Genomic DNA, 11,648 nt, shown 5'->3' with positions numbered 1-11,648 from the left:
CTTTGTTTATTTACTTTCCAAACAAATGCCATGGCTTGCGCAAAAAAATCCTGAATCCTGGATATAGACTCCGCGGAAACGCTCCTCGCTCACATATGTCCTTGACTGTGTTTGTCTGAGTGTATGTGTGTAAGTGTGTGTGTGTGTGTGTGTGTCCGGCAGATATGTCGGGTTTTTCCTCAGGAGCGCAGGGGAAAGTGCGTCCTCCCTCTCCGCTCAGACAGCTCTGTGTGGCTGCTGTGGCTCTCTGCTGCGCTGAAGTGGTACCCTTCACCCCCCCCCCCCCTCCAGTCTCTTCATCCACACACACTGCAGCCCTGCACACACAGAAGTACTGTTTGTGTTGCCTGTGTGTGTGTGTGTGTGTGTGTGTATGTGTGTGTGTGTGTTGGTGGTGACGTCACCAGGTGTTGCCCTTTGGAGAAAACCAGACGGTCAGAGTAACTCCAAGAAATTAGAGGATAAGTGTGTGTGTGTGTGTGTGTGTGTGTGTGTGTGTGTGTGTGTGTGTGTGTGTGTGTGCATAAGAGCAAGTCAATCATAATCTTTCCTGTAAGCAGCAGCCTCTTAGCCATGCACAGACTTAACAAGCCTTATCTCATGTGGTCCAGTGGCTAATTTCCCCTCATTCTGCCCCCTCCTCCTGAGGCTTGTTGACAACATAATGCATTCAAATTGGATTGTGTGTGCTCAGATATTAATTTTCTGGCACACTCAAATTTTCATTTGGACCGGAAGTGGAGTCACACATTCAGCTCTCCACATTTTTTTTATATTTTTGAAGGAGGCTGACAGGATGATGACTGTCACCTCTCGCCATCTCATGACTGTGTCATTTAATGAAACAAAAGCAGTTAAAGGTAGACTCTGGATTAAGACGACAGATCAAATTAAGAGTTATTGTAGCGTAATGCCAAGTGGAGTGATAATTGCCATCCCAACCGTAGATTTGCTGTGCCATTACGTTCCATTACGTGTCAGAAATATGAATAAATCAGGCCGCAAGAATGATTAGGTATAATTAAAGTCTGTAGGCTAGTAAAGCGGTTTAGACGCTTTAGATATTTTTTTCAAGGGTCAAACAGGGGTCATTCATCTTGCAGTAGCATCATTATTGCGGCCAATGAGTCATGCAATTGTGCCAGATGTTATGAAATTCAGACTTGGAGGAATAATTCAGCATATTGCAGGTATATCTTTTTGCTGAATGTTACATGAAAACTTCAATAACACTCTTATGTCTGAGCGGCAAATCTGAAGACACTGCTAGCTGGCTAGCTTGACTTAGCATATAGACCACATGTTATATGTCGTTTATTCAATCGATACGAAGATGAGGCATATGAATAACAATTTGCTGTTTTAAGGAGGGGTTGTGTGGCTTTTTCTTGGTTTACCTGTTTCCAGTTTTTGAACTAAGCTAAGCTAAGCAGGTGCTGGCTCCCAGTTTACAAACATGAGATTGATATGGACCCTTTCATCTAACAAGAAAGTGAATAAGCATATAAGCAATAAGCATATTTCCCAAAATGCCAAACCAGTTCTTTAAAGTAGCTGTTTGCTACCTGGGGTCGGCTCATGTAAAAGGTTATGGATTAATTCGAGGGTCTGTTGGATGACCGCTGGGGTGACAAATGTATATTCTCTATTCTTTGTTTTTTTATTGTGAAATTTTGCCTAAAATTACCTTTAATGCCCCTTTTAAAGGCATGGTGGTGCTGTGGTTAGCATTGTTCCCTCACAGCAAGAAGGTCCTGGGTTCGAATCCCGGTTTGAATCCGGGGTGTTTCTGTGTGGAGTTTGCATGTTCTCCTCATGCTAGCGTGGGTTCTCTCCGGGTACTCCGGCTTCCTCCCACAATCCAAAGACATGCACATTAGGTTAATTGGTAACTCTAAATTGCCCGTAGGTGTGAGTGTGAGAGTGAGTGGTTGTCTGTCTGTCTGTCTGTATGTGGCCCTGCGATTGGCTGGCGACCAGTCCAGGGTGTACCCCGCCTCTCGCCCGAAGTCAGCTGGGATAGGCTCCAGCTCCCCCCGCGACCCTGACGGATAAGCGGTATAGAAAATGGACGGATGGATGGATGGCCCCTTTTAAAGCAAACTGTAACAAGGGGACACATGCAGACACGAATGGGCTTCATATGAAGGGTTTCCAAGCAGAAAAGGTATATGATAAGTTTGGATTCAGGGTCTATTTTTCATTAGACAAGAATATATATGATATTATATAATATCATATATATTCTTGCCATGCTAGCAGCTGTGAGAGGCTGCATTAGGCACAAAGTGCTAACATGAGCATGCTAACATGTGGATGTGTAGCAGATGTAATGTTTACCATGTTCATCATCTTCATGGATGGCAAAGGCAAGTCTTATTATATTCTTACCTTAACCCTAACCATGTTACTCCTTGTGCCTAAACCCAACCAATCAATGGTTTGATCGGCTGGACCTTCCTTCAGTACAAGTACAGTTGTTGAGACATTTCACAAAAAAATAAAAATGTCAGCCCCATGATGGCAATGGAGAGAAAGTCAGAGCATCACCAAAGTGAGAAGGATTCATCCTCTCAGGGAAGTTTGAGGGTCTGTACCAAATTTCATGGCAATCCATCTAATAGTTGATGAGATATTTCAGTCTGGACCTAAAAAGGTGGACGGACTGACAGGGACATTTCCATCCCCAGACAATCAAAACAACTGAATTGTCATGGCAGCTAAATCATTGGACAGAGGGAATGGATAATATGCTGGGCTAATTGTGAAAAAAAGATTGCTCTGACACTGACAGCCCCTTCGCTCAGCTTTTCATTTCAGAGCTGTTGTGGCCAGGCGTGGATATCTATCTTCAGTCTGATGTGTCATTATTGAAGGAAAGCTGTAGTGAGTGCAGAGCAGCCTGAAGGAAAACGAGCCTATTTGATCAGTGTCGCTTTCTGTCGGCCTGTCTGCTCCTTCTGTCATGGGTTTGCTGTCTAAATGGCCCTGCTGGATCGTGTTCGCAGATAACTGCCTCGGTAAAGCCTGCCGATCAGAATCATTAATGTAACTTTCCTCCCTGACTGCTCCAAGCGGTGTCAGCTTTCAGAGGCGCTTGTGTATATCCATGTGCACATATGTGTGTGTGTGTGTGTGTGTGTTTCTACGGTTGTGTCTGTCACGGACACACGATATGTGGAGGTCTTGTGTTGTATCATCATGTGTGTGCAGTACATGCGTATGTGTCATATTTGTCTGCACGGATGTTCCCTGTCTTTGTGACAGTGTGCTGGTGAGTGTGTGGGCCGGACTAAACAATGAAGCATCCTTATCTTTTAATAAGAGTGTGTGTGCAGTGTCGGCTGTCTGATCTGATCCCTGACCCGAGGAGACGGCCACCTCTGCCGTCACATCAAGTGTCACTCACCTTTGCTTCACACCTGTTACTTCACATCTGTCTGTTCCTGGTTGGAGGCATCCGTGGACTAAATAAAGCAAAAGTTTTTCAGAACAGTTTTGAGTGCAGGCTGAGCTCTTTTTCTCTTCCTCCATGTGTGGCTATAACTCCTCTTTCCCTTTCTCTCGCTGTGGCTCAGTCTGCTCGTAACTCTTCTCCCCTCTGTTGCTCCACTATCTTTCAGACTGTAAGTCTGAGGTTCTTTTTTTTTCAGCACTCACCCAACTCCATCATTCTAATGTAATTGAACCAAGAGTAAGATCATCTATCAGTCACCCCAACTGCCTGTGTACTGGATGGTGTGTTTCTGTGTGGGTGTGTATGATGCCTATATGCCTCAGTACAGCTTTAAAGAAAGCTGATCAGAACATGTTTAAATTCAGTTTTCACTGTGAAATGCTTTGCCTGGAGAATTTACTTTAAACAAAGCTCCACATTAAACGAACATATGTTTAAGTATAAGGCCGCCAATATTCTGTGTTTTTGATATTGTCAACAAATCCCATGAATAGACCAAAACCAACCATGTGTTAGTCAACTTCGTAGCACTTCCTGATTCTTCTACAATGTCTGTGACTCTCAGCTTTGAGCCAAATCACTGCTACAGAAAAAGAAAATCTTTTAAATGGTTCACAAAATATGCACTTTAAATTCTGGACATGGCTAAATAGTTTCCTAAAACAGTTTCTCCGGGTACTGTAGCTTTCATCAAAAGAATAGTGCATTTTGGGGGACTATTTTCTTCTGTAGATCAATACACATTTGGAACTCTGGCGAGTATTTACAGGAGGAATATAATAAGAAATGGTGACATTAAGACAAATACAGAATAGCACCAAATGTGTCCTGTAATATCTAAACAAGTTTTCCCACATTAGTATTGATCAATCATAGATGAATATGTACAAGTTTTCACGAGAGTCCACATCTTCTACTGGTGCGTTGATGGCTGTTGGTTCTGCAGCATCAGCAGAGCGTACTAATCCACACCGCCCTGCTTCTGTGCACTTTAGTGGAGTTAATGTGCTCTCATAATGGCAGCCCCCTAGTCCTGCCCCAACACACACACACACACACACACACACACACACACACACACACACACACACAAATCCACCCCAGACTAACATCTACTGCTACATTCTTCATCTCCATCACTATTGCGATACAGAGTCCACAACTGCAGACTAAGCTTAAGACAGAGGACAATGTGTATTACAGTATATCTGTGTGATTAAATGTCAGACACAAAGGTCAAACACACTGTACACGCCTTGAGCAGATCAGTGTGCCTTCTCACTCTTTGACGGACAGTTCCAGTAACAGGATGCCACTCAATCCTTCTGACTCAGCCCAGCCTTGTGCTCCATCACCAGGCCTCCCTGCCTGGACACCGAGGCTGGAGGGGCAGTCTGCGGCGCTCACCTCCTGCCTCTGATGGGGGTTGAGGAAGACGAAGGAGATGGAGGAATAAGAGCCATTTATTAGAAACAGATAGTGGGGTGAGTTCATGTATCTTTGAACCACATAGTTTGTCACTGACACTTTGGGCTGGTGATGAAGGAAGGCCAGCAAAGGCTCATGGTGTTATGACGGCAGTAATGACTACACTGGCAAGCTAAGGGAGCAGAGGAGCAACAGGACAGAGAACTCTCCTCTCCAATCTACCCTCTGATACAAGGCTGACCCCTGCAGGATTGGAGGGGAGATGCTGTGTGGTTGGCATCAGCTTCAGTGTGCCATGCCCAAGATGTTTGTCGACAGAGAGGAATGTGAATCTGAATCTGTCCGCTTGAAGCCAGGAAATGGTGCTACAGTCAGGGCTTCCAGAAAGGTGGAGGGAGGGGAGGAGACGTGTGTTAAACTCATCAAACTCCTGTCTTCTCCTTCGTCCTTTCTGGCGACATTAATGGCAATTTTGGCCTGTGTGTGTCCCCCAGAGTCCGTGTTCCTGCTGTGACGTGGGTTCCACCTGTGCGTATTGTCCTGGGACAGACTGGCTGAGTCCGTCACAGCTCATCAGGCTCAGTTTCTGGCACTCAAACACCCTGGCACTCAAAGGGCAAGTGTCATCCAACTTCAGTTTCTCCTCTCAAGACACGTACACATGAGAGGAGGAATCCGCACCTGGCAGACATCAAATCTGTTCCTGTCCAAATCCACCAGGTGACGCAGACCTGAATTATCTCTCTTTACCTGTTAAATAACATGTTGTCTCTCTCTCTCTCTCTCTCTCTCTCTCTGTGTCTCCGTTTCTTTCTTTCTCAACCTGGGAAAAAAATGTGTGTGATCTGCTTGTTTCTATTCATTTATGGTTTAAGTTTCACTTTATCCACTGAATCCTGCCCACCCTACTGACACAAAACCCTGCAGCACACAGCCACCCACACTCTACACTTATCATACATTTATATTCCAATTACAAAGTAATATGATTCACAGCCCAAAATCACTTGCATCCATGTTAATTAGGAAGAGTAAACAAAGCCAGCCAGCAATAAAATAGGCAATAAAAATGTGCTGTCTGCGGCAGAGGGGAAGTTATCTGATCGATGTGAATGTAATCTCATGTACCTGAATGCTAACATGACTTTGTAATATTTTATAAATGGTCAATTTCTATTACAGTGTCTGGATCACATGCACGTGGACATCCACATGCGCGCACACAGACTGATGTGCCATCAGAGACACTGTGTGACTGTGTAATTGCATAACCTGTAAAGGCCTGCTAAATAATGCATGGTCAGACTAGACATGGGCAGCCTGACGGAAAAAACCTCACCTCAACAAGCTGCTTTGTCTGGCCAAAGACTGGACACTCAAGAGACAGGACACAAGGCTGGGGGACAGTGTGTGTGTGTGTGTGTGTGTGTGTGTGTGTGTGTGTGTGTGTGTGTGTGTGTGTGTGTGTGTGTGTGTGTGGAGGAGGAATAGATTGAGGAAGGAAAGCAAATGTACAATTTCCAAACTTTCATTTGTTTAGGGAAATAGTGACTGGTTTGAGGCAGTGCAAAAATCCCAATTACATAGCAACAAAATCACTTGGACATTTCAGGCATAAATAATACCAGACTAACACCATGTTGTTGTACCGCCTTGTATGAACCAGGCTGACACATCTGTGAAGTCCCTCCTCTAACAGGAAGACACCTTCACCAAACTTCCTGCAACTATGCTGGGTGATCTTCCTGCTTCTGGAAACTAACCACTGAAGGAGTAGCAAGCATGACAGCCCTCTTTCGCAGACTGACAAGGCCCAGGTTATGTGTGATTCTGCGGGAAACGCACAACCGAACTTCCCGTCTGATCCACCGGGACGGAGCGCGACTGCTGGCCGGCGCCGGCCGCCCTCCGACGGTGCACAGTCACGCTCTTAGTCGGTGGCAACACACGGAGGCGGCAGATCCCGTGGAGGTGCATTTAAAGCGGTTAGAGGGGGAGGATGATGGTAGGGACACACTTACATGTGATTCAGGTCCATATTCTGTTAATGCGCTCACTGTTGGACAGGCACCACTCAGACATTTGACACCAAAGCCTGTTTCTCCTCTATGATGGAAGTGCAGGAGCTACTGTACTATTAGATGTGCTTCCCACAGGTGCTGGTGTTTATGGAAAATCATTAAAATGGGATGTGTTATTAAGGGAGTTTGTTTGATTCCGTTAGGAACATCAGGAAATGCTATGAATACTGAACCAGTATCTGTTTTCCTCACATGTCAAAACAGTAACAGCAGAACATTTCAGCAAAACACTCTGGCTGTGTGGAAACCCAGCCATGGCAAGCAAATAAATAAATAAATAAATACATGAAGCTCAAAAAATTAAACTAAAATTTTGAAATAATGTAAAACAGTTATTATGCTTATAAAAGTTCTAGAAGTTGTTTGTTTTATTGATTAATCTATACTTATATTCACCGCTTTTCTCTATTTATTTATTTTATATTAAGCTGTGGTGTAGTGCATGAAGTGCTGACATGATTAAGCTGATAAACCCACAGTTATGACAAATAGCAAAATAATTAATAGATAAAAACCTAGAAAAATTAACTGCTGGTTGGTGTCCCCTCTTTCTGCTGTTGACTTCTCTTTCTCAGGGATAGCGGAGGTGTTGATGTGCCGACTCAAGGCAAGAAATGCTCTGGGCCATGTGTTTGTGTCACAGGTGAGCAGACCTCTACATCACCACACACACACACACACACACACACACACACACACACACAGTGAGGTGACTGAGACACTGTGTGTGCAGATGAGGGAGCTGGTGTCCACTCTGTCCACTGAGTCAGCAGTTCGTGTGGTCATCTTCAGGAGTTTAGCGCCAGGTGTTTTCTGTGCAGGTCAGTGTTCTCTGATGCCCGTCATCTGTCTGGATCTGTGATCAAAGCCTGTCTAATGGATGTGTGATGTGCATGTTATGATAGGTGCTGACCTGAAAGAAAGAGCTCTGATGAACAACACTGAATCTGATCTGTTTGTCCACGGCCTGCGATCCCTCATGACTCAGATAGGTAAGACAGACAGCAGATAGATGGCCGAATGCACAGTCTCACCTGTGTTTCACCCTGAATGTGTGTATTTCAAACTTGCCGTGGTGCCCCCGCAGCATCGTTGCCCATGCCGACCATTGCAGCGATGGATGGCGCTGCCTTGGGAGGTGGACTGGAGTTGGCTTTGGCCTGTGACCTCCGCACTGCTGGTGAGTGACCTCTGAACCTTCACCTGTGAACCCTGTCCTGGATGAGTCGGCACCACGCTCCCAGGGGACCCAGGGGTCTAGTGGTCAGCCTGTGCTGTTAAGGCCCTTTGAAAGTCTTGGGCCATGTGCACGGCCTGTGGCTTGGAGGTCTCCGGGTAGTCCTGAGGCCTCGGGGGGCCAATGGCCTCAGTGGCCTGATCCATAATCCAGCCTGGTGCTTTAACATTCTTCTTTCCTGCCTTCAGGTGATCTTAATGGGGTATGAAAGGGGGATGTCATGTTCTCCTCACAGCTGTCACTAATCCAGTCATGTTAGATCAGTGGTTTGGTCTAAAGAGGATGGTGGACGATAGTAGCATCCACTTAGGGCCATTTCTCCAGAGTGACATCTCCCTCATACCATCAGTGTAGATTAGAGCAGTGGCTCTCAACCTGGGTGTCGGGACTCCCCAGGGGGTCACAAAAAATATTCTGAGGAGTCACAGGATGATAAACAAGCTTCGAAAGAAGAAAGAAAAACTCTCCTGCTACACAAAATTGTGCCAGACTTTTTCTTTCCTGTGAAGTACTGCAGAACTGTGCATGTCTTGTCACCCTGTGAGGAGGGGTGGTGTGTGGACAGAAGCCTCTATCTCAGCCCACTGGACAGGTTGTAGAAACATCCATTTATGTTTTCAGTTATTCTTGGTGATTTACCCTCTAAAGCTCTTTGTTTGTTTCATGATTTTTCAAGATCAGGCAAAATCCTGTTTATTGTAATATTGCATTATATGATATATAATTCAATATATAATATTTTGATATGACTTAAAATATTGCTTGTTTAGGAGAATGCCATTTATATATCCATTCATAAACACAGGCCGACTTCTCAAATGTGAGGATTTGATGGTATTCTTTGTCATACATGATAGTAGTCTGAATATCTTTGGATTTTGGACAACACAAGAGATTTAAAGATGTCAATTAATTGATTGAAAAAAAATATAATCGACAGATTTATTGACAAAGATAAAGTTATCTTACCCTAATTTACCCTTAACAAGCAGCAGTAAGTCATTACAAACTCGTGCTTGATTTTGGGGGAAAATAAAAGGGAAAAGATGGATGTTAAGGGGTCATGGTCTCAAACGAATATGGAAATACACTGATGTCGAGCTAAAAACAAGCCTATTGTGGCTCCTGAGAAGTTGATATGTGTGGAGCATTGATGATCTGCTGCTGAGCTCAGGGAGTAATGATGGCTGCTGAGGCCACATCTGCCCAACTGTTCATGCAGCTGAATCTACATGTGATTGGTTCAATCAGCCGTGGCAGCTCGGTGATTGGCTTAGCCCTGATGAGCTAGGTGAGCAGGTGTTTGTGTCTATTGCTGTGACAGAAGCATCAGTCAGCCTTGGTGCCCTCCCCAGCTTAATGGCACGCAGCAGCGCAGACCTTCAACTGTCCTCTGCGTTTGTGTGTGTTTCAGCATATTCGGCACAGATGGGTCTGATTGAGACAACACGGGGGCTGCTCCCAGGGGCGGGTAAGAGGAAACAGAGGTCACAAAAAAATGGCCTTGCAGAATACCGAGTGTGTAAGTTGAGAGAGAAAGCAGATGTGAGAAATTGACCTTGAAGTGGTTTGTCCTGCAGGGGGCAGTCAGCGGCTGCCGCGGACGGTCGGCATCACTCTGGCCAAAGAGCTCATCTTCACAGGTGGTGTTACAGAAGCGCTGACATGTTTGCTGTAGACACAGGAGGCTTAGCGTTCAGCGAGGTTACATCAGGTTCTCTCTCTCTCTTGTCTGTTATCAGGTAAGCGTGTGGGAGGGCAGACAGCTCTGGAGATGGGGCTCGTAAACAGAGCTGTAGAACAGAACGAGGCAGGAGACGCTGCCTACAGAGAGGCGCTCAGCCTGGCCAGAGAGATACTGCCCCAGGTCAGAATACAAACACTTTTTTTTTTTGCTTAGATACTCATGCATCCCTCCTGCTCCAGGCAGGCACCCGCTCTCTTCCCTCCTCCCCCCTTGCCTCCCTCTCTTGCAACAATCCATCTCCTCTGCTTCTTGTCCACCTCTTTTCTCCCCCTCCGCCTTCCCTCACTCCAGGCCTCTGTCGCTCCATATTTCTTTCACTCCAGTACAGATGCCCGCAGTTGGCAGGGCCAGAGTGGCAGTCAAGTGGAGACGTAAATGGTAATGTGTGTGTGCGTGTGTGCACTACACACATGCAAATACACATTAACAACACATGCTTGTATTGTATATAAGTAAGGCAGCATGGAGGAGATAAGCTGTATGAGCATTCTTCGAAATACTGCAATTATAAAGTTGGAGGATTTGCAAGAGATTAATAGAAGATAAAAAGATTAAACTGTAGTTAAATTCATGCTATAGAGGCTGAGATATCCTTAGTTTTAGTACCCAGTAAGAACCACATTTCCCATAATGCCTGTGTCTTTTATTGGACCCTCCTCGCCCTGCAAACATCCACATCTTTCAAACTCCATGACCCCAGTTTGTATTTTAGGCTTTCTGTCTCCAAGCCCAGGAGGAGGTAACCCTTATGACATCACTATGACATCATTGGGGTTATTTTCCAGAGTTTTGATGAAGCTCCTCCAGAGTCACATGACATATTATACAACTGTCTCCACAGGCTCCTCGTGATGAGTAAACTGAGCGTCATGTGTAAAATGGTGGTGACAGTGAGGATATGGTGTCTTTTTAATAACGTCTGCATCAAACTCTCCTTCACTCCCGTTGCTCAGGGGCCCGTCGCCGTGCGGATGGCAAAGGAGGCAATGAACAGAGGCTTTGAGGTATATCGTGATTCACAGATCTTCATAGATTTTAATTAGTTTTTTTGACACCAGTAACAGCTGTGACTGAAATCTGTCTCTTCCAGGTTGATATTAGTTCAGCAATGGCGATAGAGAGGATGTGTTATGCTCGGGTAAGACTTGCTTTAACTTTGCAGCTTATTGTTGTGAGTCAACACATTTTGTTTTAACCTGAGGTTGAAAACAACCCGAGACGTGGCTGATCCCCATGCTTTGTTATCAGTATGAGCAGTGCATTGGGTTCGGCTTTGACATGTCACTCTCTGATGTTCGTGACTGCTAGAACCCCATGCCCTCTCTTTTCAGGTCATCCCCACACGCGACAGACAGGAGGGTATGGCTGCCTTCATAGAGAAGAGACCCCCGCGGTACACTGGGGAATAAACTCTGTTTATTGGATTTGTCTCACATGGACGTGCTCACACAGATGCACACACCGCTCTCTATAACCTCATGTTTGGTAGACAATTAACTCCCATTGATTGTTTGCGTGCATCCCAGCCGGTGTCAATACATTAGTTAAGGTCAGCGTGAGATCTCAATGGTGACTGTTTGGCTTTTGGGTCTTTCAGGCTGACAAAAGGTGATTTTTATTTGATCAAAAGACAACAGTGTAACATGATAAAAGTGGTGTGAAGCTCATATTTGGAATAAAGAGGCAAAAAGGCAAAAA

At 45.2% G+C, this 11,648-nt stretch overlaps 1 protein-coding gene across 1 annotated transcript; it reads left to right on the top strand.

The window, feature by feature from the left end:
• Nucleotides 1–6,607: 6,607 nt before the first annotated feature.
• Nucleotides 6,608–11,648, top strand: echdc2 (enoyl CoA hydratase domain containing 2). Its single transcript, XM_070831630.1, has 11 exons — nt 6,608–6,890; nt 7,542–7,609; nt 7,700–7,787; nt 7,872–7,958; nt 8,054–8,146; nt 9,618–9,674; nt 9,784–9,846; nt 9,946–10,070; nt 10,904–10,954; nt 11,041–11,088; nt 11,282–11,648. Exons 1-11 carry the CDS (start codon nt 6,668–6,670, stop codon nt 11,357–11,359), a joined length of 981 nt encoding a protein of 326 aa, XP_070687731.1. The 5' UTR covers nt 6,608–6,667; the 3' UTR covers nt 11,360–11,648.

This window comes from Pempheris klunzingeri, chromosome 6 (genome assembly GCF_042242105.1).
Source record: "Pempheris klunzingeri isolate RE-2024b chromosome 6, fPemKlu1.hap1, whole genome shotgun sequence".
Lineage (NCBI taxonomy): Eukaryota > Metazoa > Chordata > Actinopteri > Acropomatiformes > Pempheridae > Pempheris > Pempheris klunzingeri.
Note: the sequence above shows the minus strand (reverse complement) of the source record. Positions and strands in the feature narration are given on the sequence as shown.

Bases quoted from the DNA above. Each gene is read 5' to 3' on its own strand.
- echdc2 (XM_070831630.1), top strand. From the start codon at position 6,668: ATGACAGCCCTCTTTCGCAGACTGACAAGGCCCAGGTTATGTGTGATT. The intron at 7,788-7,871 runs GTCAGTGTTCTC...ATGTTATGATAG, and splicing joins GCCAGGTGTTTTCTGTGCAG to GTGCTGACCTGAAAGAAAGA. The intron at 11,089-11,281 runs GTAAGACTTGCT...CTCTCTTTTCAG, and splicing joins AGAGGATGTGTTATGCTCGG to GTCATCCCCACACGCGACAG.